This window comes from Delphinus delphis, chromosome 1 (genome assembly GCF_949987515.2).
Source record: "Delphinus delphis chromosome 1, mDelDel1.2, whole genome shotgun sequence".
NCBI lineage: Eukaryota > Metazoa > Chordata > Mammalia > Artiodactyla > Delphinidae > Delphinus > Delphinus delphis.
The window spans coordinates 53,831,618-53,855,141 of NC_082683.1; the positions used below are offsets into that span (position 1 = coordinate 53,831,618).

Below are 23,524 nucleotides of genomic sequence, written 5' to 3' on the forward strand. Positions count from 1 at the left end.
GAAGTCATTTTGTTTTGAAGCCTTAGGGAGGGGAGAAAAATCCCCGATGTAGCATTCTGTCCAAATGATAAAACACAACTAAGTGAGTGAAACATTTACAAAAGTCAAGGCAGCCAAAGGAGCCTCTCTGTTCAAGGGAAAGAGAGTAAGAGATGGATAGGATGTAACTAAATAATGGTTGGAGTAACACAATGGTTTCAAGTCTCAATTGGTCTCTCTCTTCTGTTATGTTCATTGGAAGATCAGGGCCAAGTGTATCCCACGCCTTCTGCCCGCCCCCCGCCCCCCTGCCCATATAAACATTAGTTTTGTGTGTGGATCTTTCTGCTTTGTCCTTCATGTGGCCTCCAAGGGTGATAAAGCGAGAGTCATCTGATCTACAATGAACAGAACTGGGAAGGGATTCTTAGCCGACCCAGCTGTTCTGAAAGGCAAAAGCTTAGTATATCAAGAGGTCAAACATACAGTAACTGATTTAATAGCATTAAGCAAATAGCTACATAACTTGGATTACATATGAAACCAATCTACTTCTTAACCCTTTATTTCCTGACTAATGTAGGTTTCTTTATATGTTTTGGCTTACATTCTAAGGTAAGTTTTCAATGGTAGAGCACAAAGGAATTATCCTTTTTGGTATATTTTAGGCAATGTTCTATTAGCACTGTATCACAAAGTATCCTTAATATTTAGCAGATTCTCTAAAAACCTTATTTAAGTAGTACCAATAAAATCACTAGTGAAGGCAATTAGTTTTATTGAGTTACTGTTTAGTATCATTTCAATGAATAGTTTTTAAAAAATAACTCATTTTCATTTTAAGAGGTGAATCTGAAATTTCTGTAAATGGAAAATTAGTTATTTTCAACCTTAATTTGTTAAAAATTTTGTTTCAAATTTTTCATAGTATTTTTATTTTCATGATACAGTGAATTAAATGACATGGTAATACCTTACACAAATTTTGTCAAGACAGTTTGTATAAGATATTATACAAGGGAATAGCATTTTTTTTCCCTGTGGAAATGGTCAAAGAAAAGTATATAAGGTTTAAAAAAACGTGCTATCAATTCTCTCTTCCCCTTTATTTTGTGACAGCACAAATGATACAAAAAAAACTAGAAAATTAAAAATTTAAAAGAATGCTTCAAAGTAATTTGGAGGGGATCTCTCATTGCTCCATGAGATATGTCTTTTCTTTAAATTCAGTAGAGTCTGTGTAGTTCAGTTTAAAAACAACTTCATATTTAAAAGTCTATACTGAAAAATACATTCCAATATTTTATAAAAGGAGATGTGGAAATTTTAAAAGTTTGAAAATACTTTTTCTCTACAAGCATAAGAATAACTAGAATATAATGAAGACTCATCCCTGAGATAGCTAAAATAAACCTATAAATTTTAAAAGCTTTCAAAAGAATCTAATAAATACACATCTGGAGCTTTAAATGGGAAAACTGGTACCTAATACCACTATTAGATTTAATCTGAGTTTTAAAATATATAGCTCTACCAAAGGTGCCATTTTTATTAATGCTTTATTAAGTCTATCCACAAATGCTAAAAGTATATAGAAGCATATGAGATACAAAATATAAGTCAAGATCCTCTTCTACATGTTGGCTTACTTTAAAGGGTCAAGAAGAAATGTATTATTTACATTGAGATTATCTACTGGTGCGTGTAGAAAGTTTAAATTAGCTGCAAGAAATTTTATCTAGACATGCACCTGCCTGTGCTATGATCTGGTATTTATTGGGCAGATTAATTACAAACATTTCTTCTGTTCCTTTAAATATGATCAGGCAGATACAGAAGTTGGCGTTTTCATAGTGAGTGCATTTCTTCTAAATGCCTGCAGGATAAAAAAGATGCTTATTAAATCATCAAGAATTAGTTTCCAAATTAACATGCATCTCATACATGATTTAAGAAATGATTTAAACACCCGTTTACTATGTAATTTGGTACCTAGTTTAGTTAGGTACTGGTCATCTCTCATTTACTTATTTTTGAGTCTTCAAAGCGAGATTCACCTTCACAAATAATTGTCAATATGACTACTCTGACATAGCACTCTTCACTTTATGTGAAGATGGATTTGAGATACTTCGAGAGGGTTCTAAAACTCCAACATGACCTAATGAAAACACCAAATCTTACATGCCTTTTGTCTATAAGCCTTCAGTGCCTTTCAGCAGGTGTTTCCTCCAACAGCTGCCCCCGCAAAAAAGAGTCTTTACTGACATTCCTATTCAGAGTATGTCCCTCTGGGGACTCCTAGTGGTGATAGAAGTTCTTGTCTATTTGGCCTTAGGACACTTGTGTGAGAGGAAGGAAGCCTTTGAAAAAAGCACCCAATGGCAACTGATGGCATATATTCCCATAGGGCATGTGGACCCTTTACTTCCTTAAATATCCCTTCCTTGCTTATATTGGCAGCTATGAATAAGTAATACATGGTGGGCCCCTATATTTCCCTATTCATGACAGTCCACCTATATTCTTCTTGTCCTACAAGTAGATAGGTTGCCAACTTGACAACCAACTTTTGCCAACTCATGAGCTGAGTCTGATCTGAATACTAGTAGAAGATTTTAAGCATCCTAGGGTTCACTTAATATCCTTATAGGTTATTGATACACAGTTATCAGAACTAATGATAATACTGTGGAGGAAAGGAAGACTGCCATTTATTAAAAAGTTACTGTGGGAAAGGTACTAATTAAGCTAATTAATTAATTTGACTTTTATTTTATTTTTGTTTTTTTTGCCACACCGCGCAGCTTGCAGGATCTTAGTTCCCTGACCAGGGACTGAACCGGGGCCCTGGCAGTGAAAGTGCCAAGTCCTAACCACAGGACCACCAGGGAATTCCCTAAGCTATTTTATATAATCCACAAGGTAAACAGCATCGGTCCCATTTTATAATTAAGGTTTTGGGAACCGAGTGCCTTGTTTAAGGCCACTAGCTAAAGTAGGTAGTAGAGCTGGTGCTGGACATCTAATCCAAATCCCATTCTCTGTTACAATGCCAGGCCCTGCAAAGAAGTCTCATCAGTTGATCATGGCTGCCAGGACAGTTGTGTTGAGAAAGATTCTGAGGCCAAATTTAGGATCCAGCAAAAATCAGTACTTCGATCAATGTGATGTATATCATAGCACAAGAGTAAGGAACAGCAGCATGTTTGTTTTCTCTACACTGTCTTACTGGTTCTGGAGATGAAGATCTCAGAACACAAATGAAAAGAAATTTACATACAGTGGTGCAGTTCATGAGTAGTATTTTGACAGAATTCATCCTTTATATAGCAATTATATTCTTTCTAAAGCATATTTTGGATTGTTACTTCCTTAATAATCTTCACTGGTCCATTTCCGCCTAATGAATAAAGTCTGAGCTAATTTATTAGCCTGGTGATCATAACTGTCAATGATATATCTGGAATCTACTGTTCAATCATTCTGCTTCTCTGCCTTTTTTCTTCATGCTGTTATCTCTGCCTAGTATGTTTACACAGCCCATCAACATTACCCATTTTTCAAATTCCAGCTTCCTAGTAAAATACAAACATTTCTATTACTAGGGTCTTGGATGGCCCTCTGTTAGAGATTATGTACAGTGGAATAACTAAAACTGATTTTAAAATCATGAACCCTTAAATAATGACCTAATCACTCTATCCTAAAGGCGGTCTATGTTGTGTATTCCTATACTACTGCTTATTCTTCATTTCGTACTTAGAGTGGGAAAGAATGTTTACTCTCCTCAGTCTGAAGAGGAAGAAATTTCTGTCAACTATTCTGCTCCCTACAGCCCATGGAAAAGTGACAAATTTGACTGAAGTCCCGAACAGTAGTCCACATTTTACCAGTCATATTCGGCCACTATTCTTACACACACTCTTCTTCCCCACTATTCAGCTTCCCCTTCACCGTCTGTCTACTCTCAAGTCCAGCTGGCCTTCATGCTTTGTAATTTCATGTTGTAAGGAGACCAGCCCATTTTCTCTCTCTCTTCTGCAACCAAGCATGTAAGGTAGGTCTGTGGTCTTTACTGTTATAGACACACGTGGACTTGGGTCTATTTCAAGGATCCAGCTTTCTCCTCAGGTTCAGGAGAGCATATGGGATTCAAGATCTAGATTCAGTATGGGAGAGGGGAGGTTCCACTTCTGCCTTAGTCCACATTAGTTACCCCAACCTTCTACCAGAGGGCCTGCCATGTTGGAGGTTAATTCCTCCACTAATCAAGTTGACACTTTGATCCTCGTTGGATTCATAATCTTTTTTTGTACTTGCTATTGTACAGAATCCTAGAAAGAAGAAGGGTCTGAACTTGTATCACTTATCATAGCTTGCCTTATATTATTATTATTTCATGTATATAATATGAATCTTATATCCTTAGCTTGAATACTAGGTTGGCATTAAGCAAAGTGCTTTGTTTATACTAACCCTCACACTTTTGTTAACCAAGTGATTTATTTACCCTGTTTCTAGGAAATGTATCTCAATATCGCTCGTCGACATTAGCCCAAATCATGCTTTCTCTGCCTCTTTTGCTGGTCTTCATACTGTCTGTGGCCTATGGGTTGCTGTCTCCCTTATGCAGTCTCTCTTATTGTAACATTATTTTATAAAGGCTCCATTTTCTAAAGGCTCTGGGAGCGAATGCATATGGGGTGCTTACCCCCAATGAATAATATAGGTCAGGAGGAATAATAACTGAAGTGTGACAGAGGGCAGAAGTGATGTGCAGACAGGGAATCTGGCCACAGTGGTGTCAGGGGCATTGTGACTGTCAGAGGTTTCTAGGGCATAGGACAAGATCAGGGAGTTTAATATCCTCCCTTAGTCATACCAGTTAGGCAGCTGTGACAAATGTATAAAAGAACATGGAAGAGAGGGATCTAAGGAAGCCTTGTGTAAGGTAAGTTATAAGCAGGTTTTGAAAGACAGGTAACATTTTGATGATGGGGGAAAAGGTATGCCAAGTAGAGGAGACAAGAACAAAGATAAGGAAATGAGAAAGGTGCTTTCTGAGGAATGTGTCTAGGTATGAATGGCAAATAATCTGGAGTGACTGAGGCACAAAGACAAATTAGAAAGGTAAGCTGGGGTCAGATCAGGGAAGAGTTCTGAATGATGGTATACATTTGGATTTTACTATGAATATGGTGGAGTGATACCTTCGAAAGCATAATTTGTTCAGGAGCAGGACAGGCTGTAGGGAAACGAGATCAAAGAGCAGAGAGGCAGGTTACAGTGAGGATGCAGATAACCTGGATGAGAGGTAACGAAGGAATAAACCAGCGCAGTGGACATGGGAAGAAGTAAACGTTTTGGGAAGTGATATGCCTTGGCAGCAGTTTGGATGTGGGGACAACTGGATCAGACAGAATTGTAAGGTTTTCAGCCTTATCACTGGATGAATGTAATCCCTAGAAAGATAAAATGAGGGATAATATGAGGGGGGGATGAAATCAGCATATTAGGGGAATAATGTATGGGAGCTGAGATTGTTTACAGCTCAGGAGGAGGGTGACTTATACACTAAGGTGAGAACTAAAGTCAAGGAATGGATGAGATCATGAGGAAAGCACCCAAGGTGAGAAGAAAACATGATCAAAAACCCAGGGAAATGTCTCAAAGGTAGTCAAGTACATTTCACTGTTATTTCTCTCTGTTGCTTCCCACTAAAAGGGAAGTTGACTAGTAGGTCAACCTTAATTCTTTCAAGTTTTTTGAAGGTACTACTCAAAATAAAGACTGAAAAACATCCCTAACATGTGATGATGTTTACTAGAATCCATGAACACAAAGCTATTCTCAGTACTCTTAAGTTTCCCAAAAGTTCATTAATGAGACTGTCATATATTAAATGTGTATATTCATTTGCCAAATGTATGACTGTGAATATTTATGTGTGTATATAACTGTGTATTTATGACAACGATCTAATAGTTTGCTGCTGGATTTCCATAGGTCAGAAATTGTATAAAACATTTTACCCTATAATGAATGAATGTATGCATTTGTATATATATAGTATACGTAAAGCTTAATAGGATCTAAAACCTTTGAGCAGTCATGAAACCTGACATTCACTGATTACTACCACGTAGTGGGCAAGAGCACAGGCTCTGGCACCAGACTACTCTGGTTAGTATACTGGCTCTGTCCCTTAAGTGATTCTCGTACAAGGTACTTAACCTCTGTGTCTCAGCTTCCTTACCTGTAAAATAAAGATAATAACTATCTACTTCACATAAGTTGTTGTGAAGGTTAAATGGGATGCGTATAAAGTGCTTATAACAGTGTCCGTCATTGAAAGTGCTCAATAAATGTTAGCTATTATTATAAGCTATTATTTACTGTATAATACAGAATGAACATTTTAAGGAGTGAAAGTGATACAATTTTCTGTAGAAGATGCTTTGCAAATATTTTAAAAACAGCTAGTTAAGAAGATAATATTAATCACTTGAGATACCATTTCCAAAGAAACGTATTTTCAGTATAGAATTCTTTTTTTGCATTAATTTTTTTCTGAGAGAAAACAGGCAACATCTGGTTAGCTTCTAAGAATCTTAATATTGATGCCACTAAGTCTGGGATAATGCTAGTTTTTACTGTGAACCTTCAGTTGCAGGTACACTAAACACTAATGTTACATCATGACTCATAATGCTTCTAGCTAATATGTTATAGTAAGCTATTTATAAATATATCATTTTTACTTGTATTGCTGAATCCACAGGAATTGTTTTGAAGGAAAGGTACAACTAATTAATATGTAATTATTTACTTAATTCAGCACATTTCCAAATTCACTGACTTGTTATGTCTTTGTTCAGTCAGATGTGCCCTATAGAAACTATAACCTACCTCTCACTATTTAGTTAGCTATTTTTACTAAAGGTACTCAATTAAGGGCCCTCTTTATATTCACTAAAAAATATGCCCTCTCTGAAAGCTAGCCTGGTAAGCTCAACAGTGTTCTCTTTCAACAGCCCCTAACTCACAGATCTTGTTAGACTGCCTTCCTATTATTTATAAGAATAGATAAAATATACTTTCAACTAATGTCCCTATTTTCTTTACAGACAGACAATACCAAGTTTGATAATATAATTAAAATGTTTCCACCTGGAAAATAAACAGTGAAATCTAACAAGGCTAAACCTAATTATAAAGGTGAAACAGTACCTCGGTTTAAAATGGTTTTAAGGAATTCATAGCTATCAAGATCATATAATTAATTCTATATGAAAGAAAAAAGACTTTTTTTTTCAGAAAACAGTGCAAAGTAAGTTGTCATAGTAATGATGCAGAATAAATGCTTAGAATGAAATTAAAGAACCTACACATAAAGTTTTATTTTACATTATAAATAACAGCTTTGGGGCTATAAATTCTTGTTTCAACAGCCTACAGATTTGCCTGATTCTGTTTCAGAACGTACATTTAAAAATTTAGGATGAAAACTGCCAAGAAACATTATTATAATGTGTGCTTATGTTTTATTATAATTATTCATCTTTTGTGCTAGGTTCTATAATCCTGAGGGCAGGACTATGTCTGTCTTGTTTATTAGTGTATCCCCAGTGCTAGAATAGTGCCTGGCTCCTAGTAGGCATTCAATAAATATTAAATGAATGAGGCATGTAAGGAAATAGCAATTTATAAGTATTTGAAAATATCTAAATAATTCCTTTAAAAAATTCTTAAGAGTGGCCATTTGTTTTTATTCATTCACTGAATATGCATTATGGACCTTCTATCCAGGTTCTATACTAAACTCCGGGACTATAGTATAGAGATAAGACTTTTGTTTGTTTGCCAAGGAGAAGCCCAGAGAGAGCCCTGTAACCAGACAATTACAATACACTATCACATGATACATTTATAATCATTCAGACAAGTGTTGTAGAAGCCTAGAAGATGAAGCAACTTAGCCTTTTACCTAGGCGAGCTGGGGAGAGTTTCAAATGATGTGACACTGAAGGCTGACCTTAAGGAATGAGCAGGAGTTTGCTAGACAAAGAAGGAAGCAAGTACAATCCAGGCAGAGAGAGAAGTAGTAGAGAAGCCTGGCGTCCTGAGAGAGAGAGAGATTCCAGAGGACTGAAGCATATGGTATGAACAGTGTGAATGAAAAAGACTACTTTCTGCCTATGTGAGGTCTGAGCTGGAGTAAGAAAAACACCTAATATGTACTGATTGCCCAAGTCCTGCTTTTAACTACATAATTAGTTATATAACACTATAAATATCTGCTTTATTATTATATACATGTGTTTAAAATACAAAAACCACTTAGAGAATTTATCTAACACTTTGAGGAGCTTTTCTGACTACTCTAAGAGTTAAAATGGGAAAAAAATGTTCACCTGTCAGGTGACATAAAACCGATTCCTACTAAATGTGCCAGAATAATTTTTCTCCACCTCAAGAACAGTTAGTCTTCAGTCTGTTCATTACTGTCTTTTTATAGTATTTTTATTTAATAAAACCTATTAAGACTACCATACAAATCTCTTTACTTATGCTTTTATCTTTTAACTGATCAATTTTTATATTGCTGACATCCCTTCTTCACCATTTGCTCATTTAAAAATTCATAGTATATGAAATATGTCTCTGGAGAAAATGTCTATAAAATTTGTTACAGCTGGCAAATGTGTATGAGTCAGTGATAGCACATGACTAAATGCTTCACAGAAAATAAAATTTGTTTCTGTAGTAAGCAGAACTGTTTAAATGTTATTTATTTTTATGTTTCAAAGAAAATATATTGTGAAGTGCTGCATTGATTTAATACGCAACAATGTCTGTGTACACGCTGTAGAAGGAAAATTTATGAAACCTTTGCACAACTCCTTTAATTGAATTTTCCAAATCTCTCACCACACACAAATAATCAATATCTTCTGCAGAGAAAACCAGTCAGAATTATTACTGTCTTTCGTTTCAATTTTGTTGTCATCAGCACATACAGAGCACCTGGATATTTGTAATGCCTGATAGCAAGTTATTTACTATATTTACACCTCTTAAACACATAATTGCTATTAAATGAGTTAAAATCTATGGTTTAAATTATTTTACCTAATTATTTAAAAGATAAAAGCATCATACTTCTAGTAAAGTATAAAAAAAATTAAATCTTGGAAGAAATTATTTAAAAGGCCTTGAAAAGTAATAAACCAGTTTGTTTTTCCTTAAATCCTAGACAAATCTCAAGTAAGCAGTCGAAATGTAGCTCTAAAAGTGATGAATAGTGTAAAGCAAAAGCATGAACATTTATTAATAGGAAAAGGTATGACCCACATACAGCATATGTGACAACTGAATCCTTATAAAGAGCTGAGGACTACAGTTGTACATTAATGTGTATTTGTGTCACCAAAACTAACATCTCTATTTTTTATCTCCAGATAAACTAATGTTTATCTGGTGATAAACATAAGAGTGTTAACATAAACATAAGAATGTTAAAGCATAGGGGAATTTTTGTTGTTTCTCCTAAAATTCATCATGTCTAAACCTCAGTGCTTTTAATATTGGAGTATTTGTTTGAAAAAAGATATTGCTTAATGTTAAGATATAACAGAAAAAAAAGGGTAGAAGTTTTCTAGGAGTAAAATTATTTAGCTGATATGATGAATACTTTTTCAAGACTGAGTGGGGGAAAGAACAACATATTTTTAAGCTAAAAAATACTTCAGTGGGTGGTTAGAATGAAAAGGCAATATCAAACTATTTTATAGTCTTAGAACAGAAGGAGTTTAAAATTTGTCCTGTGGTCCAAGAATTTGAAAACTTCAAAATCCTATAACCAAGATGAATTTTACAATGCAAGAAGACAGTAAGTTAGCTAAAGAAAGCCAGAACATGATAGTTTGTGCTTTTTTCTTTTTAAGGCCAGAGCTAGAAATTCTGAAATATTTTGTATTATAAACAGCTGAAACAATCAACTTTTTTGAACAATGTAAAGTTCAGATGGTTACATTTCATTTAAATTATGCATACTTCAACCTACACAATTATTCTCAAAACAGATAAAATATGTTTTGGACTGAAGCTAAGTGTCTAGATTTCATATCTTAAGTGTCTAGATTTCATATCTTGGCAACTGCTCTATAATTTGCTTACATTCTTTTAAAAAACATTTTGTTTACTGGAAGTACTAGTCACAGACAAACAATGCTGGTATTTTCTAATATCTCCAGAAAAAATGAAAATACCAAGTACAATATAATGCCATCTATTGTCTCAGGAATATTTGTATCAAGTTGTTTTATGTAGGGGTTGATTATGCAAAGTAAATAAATTTCATGCCTTCCCATGTGATGATAATGTGACATTCCATCTGTATCAACCCATTGAATGGTCATGTTTTAAATCTTCAGTATAACAAATTAAAAATAATTTTGAAAATTCACATCCAAATATAACAGAAAAAGAACCTTTCATTTCATTATTTTTCTAATAGTCATAAAGCCAATATTATTAAGGAAAGTGAAGTTAGGCTTACTTCCTAAGTAACTGAAAAAAGAAAGAAGCCTTCCTTTGTTTAGGAAATTTGTAGTTAGCAAAGGAGGTCCTCTTTATTCATATGCTCTATCAAGGCATTCCCTAATGTGTAAGGTCCAGTTCTGAAAACTATGAAAATCTCAGTGTACCTTTTCATGTTACTGTGTATATTTTAAATTTCCCTGGAATAGTTTATATAAAGCCTTAGAATGTGTGTCAGATGTCTATTTAATTAAAACACTAGAGTCTTATCTTTACAATTATACTTCTCTGCCTGTAATAAAGACTGCAACTGATGCTAAACAAACAAGCACTGAAATGAAATAAAATAAACAGAACTAAAGGACCAATTCAAAGGTGCAATGACAGCATAAATGTTGGAATTCTTCTGTTATTGTGTATTTTAACTATTCTGGGAAAATTTGATAAGAATCTGAAGGACATTCTTTTTTTTTTTTTTTTTTTTTTTTTGCAGTACGTGGGCCTCTTACTGCCGTGGCCTCTCCCGCGGAGCACAGGCTCCGGAAGCGCAGGCCCAGCGGCCATGGCTCATGGGCCCAGCCGCTCCGCAGCATGTGGGATCTTCCTGGACCGGGGCATGAACCCATGTCCCCTGCATCAGCAGGCAGACTCTCAACCACTGTGCCACCAGGGAAGCCCTGAAGGACATTCTTTTGATAGTGAAACAAGTAATCTGTTTATTTTCATTTTCATAATTACCTAATAAAACAAATCCAAAACATAGGGCTGATTTTTATATTATGTAATTTGTGACTATATAGTTTCTAATATTATGGAGAGTCTCAAAACATTTTAAAATTTAAATAATTCTGGGTAACAGCATAGTAAAAGAAAAAATTAGAAATTTTTATAAAAAGATGAAGGCTAGATCCCCAAATAAGGAATATATAAAGCAAATAGTTTGAACTGTCAAAAAAACTAACAAAGCCCTCTTAAATTATAAATGTATGAATAGAAGGGGGTGAAAGTTAACTTAGCAAAGAAATTTACATATAACATGCATGTGTTTGGTGTCCATCACCTTTAACCGAAAAAAAAAAATCCCACTAATATTAAAAAATACACATATTAGGAACCAGAGAAAAAAACAGGGAAAAGTATTCCGTAAAAATATTTAGCTCAAATTCAAATTAAAAAATTCAATCTATTTTTCAGGCAATATTACTTTAAAAAATAAGTTGATACACTAATGAAGATTTGAATACCTCAGTAAATATTAAGAGCTAATGTAGCTCTTGCCAAGAAACAGAAATGGAAAATGACATATATTTTCATATATATATTTCTATATAATTTATATAAATATTATATATTTAATATATCTTAGCTCAGTTTTCATTTAAACCACAACAAATAATCAATGCTTATTAGAAACTTTAAAGCATGATTTAGTGATAGAATCTCCTCTATGCATGAACACTCAGTTCTTAGGGAACACCTGGTAATGGGCAAGTCAGTTTTAATGCCTAAAATACTAGAAAATGGTTTTAAGGCGATCATGCAGACACACACAAAGAATCAGTATGTACTGGATAACTGAAAGGAGATGACTGTTTTAACATGTGGAAATAACTTTAATGTCTTAATCAATGTTTAGGGAAGGAAACAATACTTTTGGGAAATTTTTTCCCATTAATTATTAGCAGTGACAGTTCACCTATTTGTTCTACAATTTTCCCTTCCTCACAAGCCTAATGTAAAGCCTAATTCTAATTAATTCTAGGAAATTACAGATTAAAAAAAAATTACACCATTGCCACAGAATATATAGAAGAAAGATTTCCTCTAGTTGGGAAATAATAAATATTCCAATTTCCCATTATGATCCTCTAAAACTTGTCAAGTTAGTAGAGATTAAAACCACTGAAAACCAGTTACACATTATAATCCAGTTACACAGCATCAGAAGAGATCTCAAGCCTTTTCTAAGGAAAGAGCTGCCTTCATGCTCTTAAATTCTATGGACCCTAATGGGAGTTAGCTGCCCAACTGAATGGCTCAGGAAGCCTGCTCAGTTCCTTTCCCACATGAGTTTTGGAGGAGTTTTTCCATGGCTGCTGCCCTTCCATGACCCAGTTGGCCTTTGGAACTGACCAGCAGGGAATCTAGCTCTTTCCACTGCAAACTCATTGCTGGCTTTGTTAAAGATCCTAAACACAGACTAACATACTAGAATGGTTGAACCAGTTTCAGTTATGCCTTATGTTTGAATCTGAGAGCAGGGATGACTGGATGATTCATTTGTTTTAGGAAGAGACAACATGGAAAAATGCAAAGACCATACTTTTTGAGTAAGACTGGTCTTTAGTTGGAATCCCTGCTCTGACACTTAAGTAGCAGTGTCTTTGGGCAAGTTACTTAATATTTTTCTGTGTCTTTGCTGCTTACCTATAATGACAATAATAGCTATCTTGCAGGGTTGTTGTCATGATCTGCTGATTCTAGTATTGGGAACACAGTAATTATTAGTCCTCAACAAATGGTAGTCATTGGTACTCAAAAATGGTAGACTAAAACATGGCTATCCACTTCAGGGCTACCTCTATCTGCAGAGATTGCCAAATGGCACTCATGTCAGTAATATTAAAATCATCCCTCTTAAGTTGGTCTAATGGTTTTAATATTTTATAGTATTTTGCTTACTGAGGTATGAATGTGCATGTGTTATGAGAACTTAAAATCTGCTAATTTAGTTTCCCATACTGTGAAATGCCCCAAGGTGTGAGTTCACAGTAGATCAAATGTCATTAATAATCTGAAAGTTTTCAGAACACTGGTTACAAAGTAACTTTTTATGTTTTGTGGATCTTTCTAATTCACCATTAAAAGCTGCCATATATTAATGCATTGTTGCCCCATTTGTCTGTATTCTCAAAAAGAACTTTTAATAGAAGAAAAAATTTAACTCTTGAACTGGAAATTGTATTTCAAAAGTTCAGTCATCAGGGAAGCTGATCTTACCAGACACGGTCTTTTGCTAAATGCAATATAATGTTTTTCAAATGAGATTCGTGGTCTTTTAAAAAAAGGGCCCATGATAATTGGTTGAAATGGTAAAATGAGATGAAAGGATCTCTTTATGTAATAAATTAAAACACAACTCTCACCTTTGTTGGGAAGTCCTGAATTCTTCTTTTCAAATAGTTTTTGTTTTGTTACTTTTGTCACTAAAGGAAAAAAAATCTCACATTAAAAATTAATACAGAATATTAAATAATTTCTCATTTTGGAAGAAACTTCATAAGAAATAATTTCAAGCAATACATACTTATAAATATCAAGTATAAAATGCAATACCTTATATCTTTTGTAAAGAATGAGAACTGCATTAAAAAAAAGCCTAATACCAGTTACCAAGGTACATTCTTTCCCTTCACATTCAAGAAGAATCCCTGAAATAACATATCCTGGCAAAAGATATGTGGCTTCCTGTTCTAAGTTTGCAAACAAGTAATAGAGAGACACGATCAAAAACTCATAAATTTCTCTTACGTAGGTCTTTTGTTTTCTGCATTTCTCTTTTTAAGACACCTGATGTATGGGAGATACCAATGAGATTTTCAAGCTCTCTACTGTCCTCCAAAGCCTAAAAGAAAGTCATCTTAAATGAGTTAAGTTCTCTACAAATATAATACTACTGACAAGTCTAGTGAAAATACAGTATACTGCTTCCTTCATATGAAAAACTTAAACTCTATGATAATGAAATTTAACTTTTTCTGTTAGGTTAACTACTGCAAGCCTTAAAATACCTGAATAAAAACAATTCATTAACTAAAAAGACTAAACATAATTAATAAATTTACTTTTAAATGTGAAGAAGCCAGATATTACTAAAATATTATGGTTAATTAATGTTCATACATGAAAAGAAGTTCCCATGAAAAGTAAATTGAACATATCCCCTGTAAGTTCTTTCTGGGACTGGATTCTCCTATTCTTTTTCAAATAGGGTAATAGAATATGAAAAATTATATGCCAAAAAAAGCAAACCTGTATATTACTTAAATTTTGCATTATTTCCATGAATTCGTCTGATGATTTCTCAACTTTAGATAGCAACACCATGAATCTATGAATGAAGAAAAAAGTATTCAGCAAGATCAGGCACTTTCAGAGCTTTAATTCTTTTGAAAGCATCTTTGATTCAGTTTTCTAATCCTTTTCTTTATATTTTTCAAAGTGGTAAAAGATGTAAATGCTCCTCCTTCATGCTTTCATTCCTTTACAAACAGTATATTTTACCAACCATCCTGTCCTTTGGTGTTTCACTTTCTCATTCCCACTTTGCAGTGGGAGAGAAGATATAGCTGGCTTGTCCTTTCTCCCCCATACCACTTTGAGAAAACTAATACACCCCCATCTCCTTATTGACCTAGATCTAAGCCTATGAATCAGTGTTACCCAGTGATCTTCTTTAATAAAAAACCAAGTGTTTTAGCTTTAATATATCTCAATGTGACAAAGACACAAAGGCACTCTTTTAAATTTGAAAACAAAGAAAACTTCACTTTGTAATTCTACCTTCCTTCTAAACATATCTCTAGTTAGCATATTAGCATTCTGGAAAAATCTTAGGTTTTTAAAATATTTTTATAACTTTATACCACACTTTCTTGCCTTAATATAACATTACACACACACAAACACACACATATTCATGTGTCTATAATTTTAAAAGCTGCACAATATTGTACCTACTGAATACACCAAAGATGATTTAACCATTTCCTTATGGCTGCAATTTTAGTTTCTTTTTCAATTTTAAGATCTCATAGCTGTGTATGATAATCTATACCAGTGCAGTCTAACAAAAATATAATGCAAGCCACATATGTAATTAAAAATTTTCTAGTAGCCACATTAAAAGAAGTAAAAAGAAATAGGTGAACTTAATTTTAATGATATATTTAACTCAATATATCCAAGGTATTACCATTTCAACATGTAATCAGTATAAAAATTATTCGAGATATTTTATACTTACTTTTTTTTTTCAAAATTCAGTGTATACTTTACACGCATAGCACAGCTCATTTCAGAATAGTCACATTTCAAATGCTCATTAGCCATGTGTGGCTGGCTAGTGACCACTGTTTCGGAGAGCACAAATCTATACTATCGATTTTATGAGACAAACTAGATATTCTCTTTAAATGCTTTTCAAAATCACATCAGTGTTATCCATTAACATTTGTGTGCTATTAAAAAATAAGACAAATGTGATGTTAAATGTACATACACAATGAATATGAACAGTATGTTTTTCTTTTTTTAATTAATTTTTTGCTGCATTGGGCCTTCGTTGCTGCACGTGGGCTTTCTCTAGTTGCGGCGAGCGGGGGCTGCTCTTCGTTGCGGTGTGCGGGCTTCTCATTGCAGTGGCTTCTCTTGTTGCGGAGCACGGGCTCTAGGCGCGCAGGCTTCAGTAGTTGTGGCATGAGGGCTCAGTAGTTGTGGCTCGCAGGCTCTAGAGCACAGGCTCAGTAGTTGTGGTGCACGGGCTTAGTTGCCCCGTGGCATGTGGGATCTTCCTGGCCGAGGGCTCAAACCCGTGTCCCCTGCATTGGAAGGCGGATTCTTAACCACTGTGCCACCAGGGAAGTCCTTGAACAGTATGTTTCAACTAAGTAAAATATATATCTAAGTATACAACAAGGAATGGAGAGAAAGCATTATGCAAAAGCTAAAAATTATGTGAGGACAGTGGAATTACAGGTCATATTCTTTCCTTAAAAATTTTCCTTTATTATTACGCATTTTAAATTAGAAGTCATCTATCTGTCTGAGGCCTCAACTGCTCACCACTGGAACCTCAGTTTGTGACAGAGTATCATAAAAGGATTCCAGCTCCTCCAGTTGAGCTCCAAAAGCCTGAAGGAGCAAGACGACTTAAGTGACTCCCACCCAGGGCTGGGAACCTCCAGCTTCCCCTATATTATACGTAAGCCTACTAAGTGCTTCAGAAGTGCAAAGCTGAGGCAATTAAGCTACTCTGCTATGAGGAGGAGTCCTAGGGGCTCTTTTCCTTGCATCCCTTTCCTGGGAGGATTGGAGGGGCAGAGCCTCTCCACACTGTCTTATCATACCTTAAGGAACTGATGCTGTTCCCTGTCTACCCTCAGGGAATTGTGTGGGAAGGGCTGGGTCCTGCAGGATTGCCATCTTGAATAACTCAAAGGAGCTCTGTTCAGATAGAGTAAGATGTGAATGGTGCCCCCAGGAGCTGTGCTATGTAGCATCCCCAACAATCCTATTAGTAAATCTCTCTCCCAAGTTAAGATAGTTATCCAGCAGCTAAGCAAACTGTTTGTAACCTTGGAGTTTTTGGACTGAGTATCAATTCTCTGACTATCAAGATATTCTTCACATGCCTAAGCTACTTTTGCAGGGAAACTTGCCTCCACTGCAGGACCAAGTAGAGTAGTGGACACTCCATCACCCTTGTAATTTTTATTTTAATTTCCTTTCCTTTCCTCCTCCTCGTCCTTTTACTTCTTCCTAGGTGAAATCAACTCCTTTTCCCATCTCGGTTGCAACCAAATTCACAGAACGGTTTTAAAACTGTCATCCAACTGTTAAATTTTGAGAAATTCAGGAAGTGTGTTCTCCATTTCTACATCTTCTGACTCAGTGGACACGGCTTCATAATCTTTGGAGATAAACTACTTGCTGAGCAGCTTTTGGGAGAAAAATGGTTGCCACTGTCTTCATCCTAGACAAAACGGCAATTTTTATATTTAATCCCATTTGTGCTGGAGACTGGATTTTTATTGCTGCTAATAGCATTTTCTATATTTTCAATGGATGGTTCAAACTGTACTTTGTTGCCTTAAGACAGCATCACTGTTTGCTTTAATATCATCTCGATGTCCCTTCACTAATTTACTTATTTCTGAAAACCAACCATCTTTTATTCCTGCCTGCAGAATACATTTGTTACAAAATTTCCAAGTTATTGTTGCTCCCTCTTTCAAGTTGGTGAGTGAAAGTGTCATCAGTAGGTGCCGTTCAGATTTTATAGAACACTACTCCTTTCTTAAACAGATTTACCTCTGGCTGGACTAAATTGGATCAAATCCTTCATCTTATAATGACCATTGCAAGCTATGCAGATGTTGATGGGTACTGCATCCCGATATCTAGTGACTGCTGCCAGCTTCATGGCATCCTTATAAGATTTGATCACATCCTATATTATGGCCAAAGACCACTGTAGTACAACTTGAGAAATCTGAAATCTTGGTCCTCCTTGAATGAATCTTTTTTTGTTTGTCAATAGAGTAAAAGTCCAGCATCATCTTTTTTTACCAACGGGTATTTTTAAAGTGTCTGGGTTAGTCCTCTAAGATACCTTTAAAAAGAAACTATGATCCAGTTGCTCCTGCACAACAGAAAGTTGTTCACGTTTTGACATGTTTTTGCCAGACTGCCTTACGTCAGGGCAGATCCTTATGGTACGTTCACTATGAATATCTCTTTTTCTCTTGAGAAAGCCGCATGCCAAAAACTCAGGGTTTTCGGTGCCTTTTCCAGTTTGCCTAGAAAAGTCTCACTGTGAAATTCAGAGTTCTCTCATTTTCCCCAAAGAGAAAGTCTTATTATTCTGAAGAACAACTGAAATTAGATGCTTCGACCACATAAAATCCATGGAGGGATGGATCCATTAATTATACTTTAAATTTCTTCCACAGAAATTTCTTCAGTTTCAAGCAAGTCATATGTAATGTAACTTTCAAAACTATCATTCTGCTCCAATTCTGTTTTTTTCCCATCTTGACTGCTTTCAATTATTTTCCATTCTTACCTTCAAATTTAGCTTCATCATTTTCCTTTTCTCCATAAAGTTCCTCAGATATATTCTGAGGGGAGAACTAAAAGAATAAGGAGAAACTATCGTTAAATTGGTGGGTCTGACTAAAAATTGCTGATACAGGTGGTTAGCAAGCATTAACTCAGCTGTTGCTGTGCCATTCTAGATGTGGAAGAAGGGAGGCAAAGGAGATAGGAAAGGAGCCCACTAATGTCTTCAAGATTCCCTGGCATGCGACTCATGGTGCCTACTGTATTAACTGTGCAGGCACTGTGGGTGTAGTGAGAGAAGAGGAGAAACGTCTAAAAGCCATAATGGTCTTTAAAGATCCTGATTTCCCCCTTTCTGTAACTTCCAATTGTTTGGCATCTGTCTTCCTCACCAGACTGTAAGTTCCATGAAGGCAAGGACAGGCTCTACTTGTTTACGTTATAAACCAAGTTACCTAGCATGGTGTCTGTAGTATGGTAGATATTATCTGATGGATCAATGAATAAAATAAAAAAGACCTAGTCCATTAAAGATCCATTCCTAGATCCAAGTGAAATATGCTCATCTTTTATTTTTTTCTTTCTTTTACGTCCTTCTAATCATAGACTTCATAGTTCATGTTTGTTGCATCACTGAGAAAGCTGGGTGGGGGATACAGGGAGATGCTGGTCAAAGTGTACAAGTCTTCATGTATAAGATGAATAAGTTCTGGGGATCTCATGTACAGCACGGTAGCTATAGTTAAAAAATACTATATTGTATACTTCAAATTGATAAGAAGAGTAGATCTTAAGCATTCTCACCACCAAGAAAACAAGGTAACTATGTGAGATGGTAAATATGTTAATTAACCTTACTGTCATAATTATTTCACAATGTATACATATATCAAATCATCATGTTATACACTTTAAATATATATATTTTATTTGCCAATTATACTTCAATTAAGCTGGAAAAAACTTGAAGAATAAGAAAATTTTCTCAGTCCCTTAACCTTCTGCCACACACATGGGTGTCTAATACGTAATCCTGGATTTCCTACCTATTTGTTTTCTTCATTCCTGGCCCAAGCTGTGAGTGCTAGAGAAAACTTACAGCACTACTGTTGGTCAATATTACGAGTACATATATGATTTTGCTGGGCCCCTGATGCTTTTAACTCTTACTTAATGAATATTCTCTCTTTTACAAACCATTGCTCAAAATAATGGTCTAGATCAATCTCCACTTCCTCCATCCTGAAATTAAATTCAAATATTCAGATTTCTGCCTTACTCCTCTACTAACACTATACTCTCAAAGGCCACAAGTGAACTCTTAATTAATTCCATTACTAAAAACTTATCTGAAAGTCACTACCCATAAGAGACTGTATTTTTATAAAATCTCAAGAAACCTGAGAACTGCATGTACATAACAGGGATAAAATCCTCAAGATTTTCTTTTTATAAAATTTATTTTAATTTTTCTTTCAATTTTATTGAGATATAACTGACATGCAGCACTATTTAAGTATAAGGTGTACAGCATAATGATTTGACCTTCCTACATAATGAAACGATTACCACAATAAGTTTAATGAACAAGTTTTTCTTCATTCTCACAATATTATATATACACTACCAAATGTAAAATAGATAACTAGTGGGAAGCAGCTGCATAGCACAGGGAGATCAGGTGGGTGCTTTGTGACCACCTAGAGGGGTGGGATAGGGAGGGTGGGAGGGAGACGCAAGAGGGAGGAGATGTGGGGATATATGTATAGCTGATTCACTTTGTTATAAAGCAGAAACTAACACACCATTGTAAAGCAATTATACTCCAATAAAGATGTTAAAAAAATGTCTTATACAGAAAAAGGTTAATCCATCACTGAACCTCTACTTACCTAACTCTATTCATCTAAATTATTTTGGATGATGATAGCTGGATTATAAAAATGAAATATATTGCTAACATTTTTTGAGTTCTTTCCAAATACAAGGCATTGTATTTATTACTTTACAAGCTGTATCCTGTTTAATCTTTAAAACAACTCTCTGGGGACTTCCCTGGTGGTGCAGTGGTTAAGAATCCGCCTGCCAATGCAGGGGACACGGGTTCGAACTCTGGTCCGGGAAGATCCCACATGCCGTGGAGCAACTAAGCCCGTGCACCACAACTACTAAGCCTGTGCTCTAGAGCCCGCGAGCCACAACTATAGAGTCCACAAGCCACAACTACTGAAGCCAGCACGCCTAGAGCCCATGCTCCGCAACGAGAAGCCACTGCAATGAGAAGCCCTCAAACTGCAACGAAAAGTAGCCCCTGCTCACCCTAACTAGAGAAAGCCCACGCGTAGCAACGAAGACCCAACACAGCCAAAAATAAATAAAAGTAAATAAATTAAAACAACAACAACAAAAAAGCAACTCTCTGTGGTAAATATTATCTCCATTTTATTGGTATGGAAACTGAAGCACAAATAAATTATTTAATTATTCAAGGGTACACAATAAGGAGCACAGTCAGGACTTGAACCCAGGTGGTTTTTTTTCTCTTTACTTTGAGGTAATATTGGTTTATAAAATTATATGTTTCATGTGTACAACCTTATACTTCCACTTCTGTATTCACTACAGTGTGCTTACCACCAAAAATTTAGTTTCCATCTGTCACCATACAGTTGATTCCCTTTATCCATTTTGCCCTCCCTCTGTCCCTCCCTTCTGGTAACCACTACTCTGTTCTCTGTATCTACATGTTTGTTTTGTTTAGTTCATTTATTCTGGTTTTTTGTTTCTCTGTCTTTTATATTCCACATATGAGTGAAATCATGTTGTATTTGTCTTTCTCTGACTTATTTCACTTACTATATACCCTCAAGGTCCATCCATGTTATCACAAATGGCAAGACTTCATCTTTTTATTTTATGGCTGAGTAGTATTCCATTGTATATATATATATATATATATATATGCTATGCCACATCTTCTTTATCCATTCATCCACTGATGGGCACTTAAGTTATTTCTATAGCTTGGCTACTGTAAAATAATGCTGTAATGAACATAAGGGTGCATATATTTTTTTTAACTAGTATTTTTGTATTCTTTGGTTAAATACTCAGAAATGGGATAACTGGATCCTATGGTAGTCCTATTCTTAATTTTCTGAGGAATCGCCATACTGTTTTCCAAAGTGGCTACACCAATTTACATTCCCACCAACTGTGTATTAGACAGTATACTCTTTTGACATCGGTCTTAGCAATATCTTTCTAGATATATCTTCTCTGGCAAGGGAAACAAAAGCAAAAATACATCAATGGGACTACATCAAACTAAAAAGCTTCTGCACACCAAAGGAAACCATCAACAAAATGAAAATGCAGCCTACTGAATGTGAGAAGATATTTGTAAATCATATATTCAATAAGGGGTTAATATCCAAAATATATAAAGAACGCATACAACTCAACAACAACAAAAAACTGATTAAAAAATGAGCAGAGAAGCTGAATAGACATTTTTTCAAAGAAGACACAGATGTCCAACTGGCACATGAAAAGATGCTGAACTGAGGTGTTTCTGACCTATGTTTATAATAATATTTCCCAAAGTGTAACTCACCACTGGCATCAAAATTCCTTGGTGAGACTGGTAAAGATACAACTTTTTAAAAAATAGGCTGCATTCAAGATCTACTAATCAAGAATATCACTAGATGGGGCCTAGAAATACGTTTTCCAGGAGATTCTTATGCACATCAAAATTAATTAATGGCATTTTTCTCTGAAGAAAGACTGGTTAAATAAAAAATCTAGACAATATAAAAAATTGGACATTTCTTATCAAAAGAATTTTTTTCCTGTATTTAGGTCTATTTATTCCATTATATTCGCAAAAGCTTTCTCAGGAAGGTTTTCTTTAGCTGTTCCTGTAGCTGTTTTTCTCTTTTTAAATTTTATTTTGGAGTATAGTTGATTAACAATGTTGTGTTAGTTTCAGGTTTACAGCAAAGTGATTCAGTTATACATACACATGCATCTATTCTTTTTCAAATTCTTTTCCCATTTAGGTTATTACAGAATACTGAGCAGAGTTCCCTGTGCTATACAGTAGGTCCTGGTGGGTTATCTATTTTATTTTTAATTTTTAAATTTTATTTATATTTTTATACAGCAGGTTCTTATTAGTCATCCACTTTATACACATCAGTGTATACATGTCAATCCCAATCGCCCAATTCATCACACCCCCACCCCCACCGCTTTCCCCCCTTGGTGTCCATACGTTTGTTTGTTCTCTACATCTGTGTCTCAATTTCTGCCCTGCAAGCCAATTCACCTGTACCATTTTTCTAGGTTCCACATATATGTGCTAATATACAATATTTGTTTTTCTCTTTCTGACTTACTTCACTCTGTATGACGGTCTCTAGATCCAACCATGTCGCAACAAATGACCCAATTTCGTTCCTTTTTATGGCTGAGTAATATTCCACTGTATATATGTACCACATCATCTTTATCCATTCGTCTGTCAATGGGCATTTAGGTTGCTTCCACGACCTGGCTATTGTAAACAGTGCTGCAATAAACATTGGGGTGCATGTGTCTTTTTGAATTATGGTTTTCTCTGGGTATATGCCCAGTAGTGGGATTGCTGGGTCATATGGTCATTCTATTTTTAGTTTTTTAAGGAACCTCCATACTGTTCTTCATAGTGGCTGTATCAATTTACATTCCCACCAACAGTGCAAGACGGTTCCCTTTTCTCCACACCCTCTCCAGCATTTGTTGTTTGTAGATTTTCTGATGATGCCCATTCTAACTGGTGTGAGGTGATACCTCATTGTAGTTTTGTTTGTTTTTTATAAATTTATTTATTTATTTAATTTATTTTTGGCTGCTTTGGGTCTTTGTTGCTGTGCGTGGGTTTTCTCTAGTTGCGGCGAGCCGGGGCTACTCTTTGTTGCCATGCACAGGCTTCTCATTGTGGTGGCTTCTCTTGTTGCGGAGCACAGGCTCTAGGCTTCAGTAGTTGTGGCTCGTGGGCTCTAGAGTGCAGGCTCAGGAGTTGTGGCGCCTGGGCTTAGTTGCTCCGCGGCATGTGGGATCTTCCCAGACTAGGGCTTGAACCCATGTCCCCTGCATTGGCAGGTGGATTCTT

At 35.4% G+C, this 23,524-nt stretch overlaps 1 protein-coding gene across 2 annotated transcripts in view; it reads right to left on the minus strand.

Moving 5' to 3' along the window:
* ITGB3BP (integrin subunit beta 3 binding protein) overlaps positions 1 to 23,524 on the minus strand; it is a 90,358-nt gene that overhangs the window by 698 nt on the left and 66,136 nt on the right. The window contains exons 5-8 of one of the 2 annotated variants that reach the window (XM_060023149.1): positions 14,557 to 14,635; positions 14,056 to 14,149; positions 13,671 to 13,730; positions 1,076 to 1,855 (exon numbers count right to left, since the gene is read on the minus strand). In XM_060023149.1, coding sequence (XP_059879132.1) covers positions 1,848 to 1,855; positions 13,671 to 13,730; positions 14,056 to 14,149; positions 14,557 to 14,635 — 241 coding nt within the window. In that variant the 3' untranslated portion in view covers positions 1,076 to 1,847. Of the gene's footprint in view, positions 1 to 1,075; positions 1,856 to 13,670; positions 13,731 to 14,055; positions 14,150 to 14,556; positions 14,636 to 23,524 lie in introns of those variants that run through there. The other variant, XM_060023158.1, reaches the window with a different exon arrangement.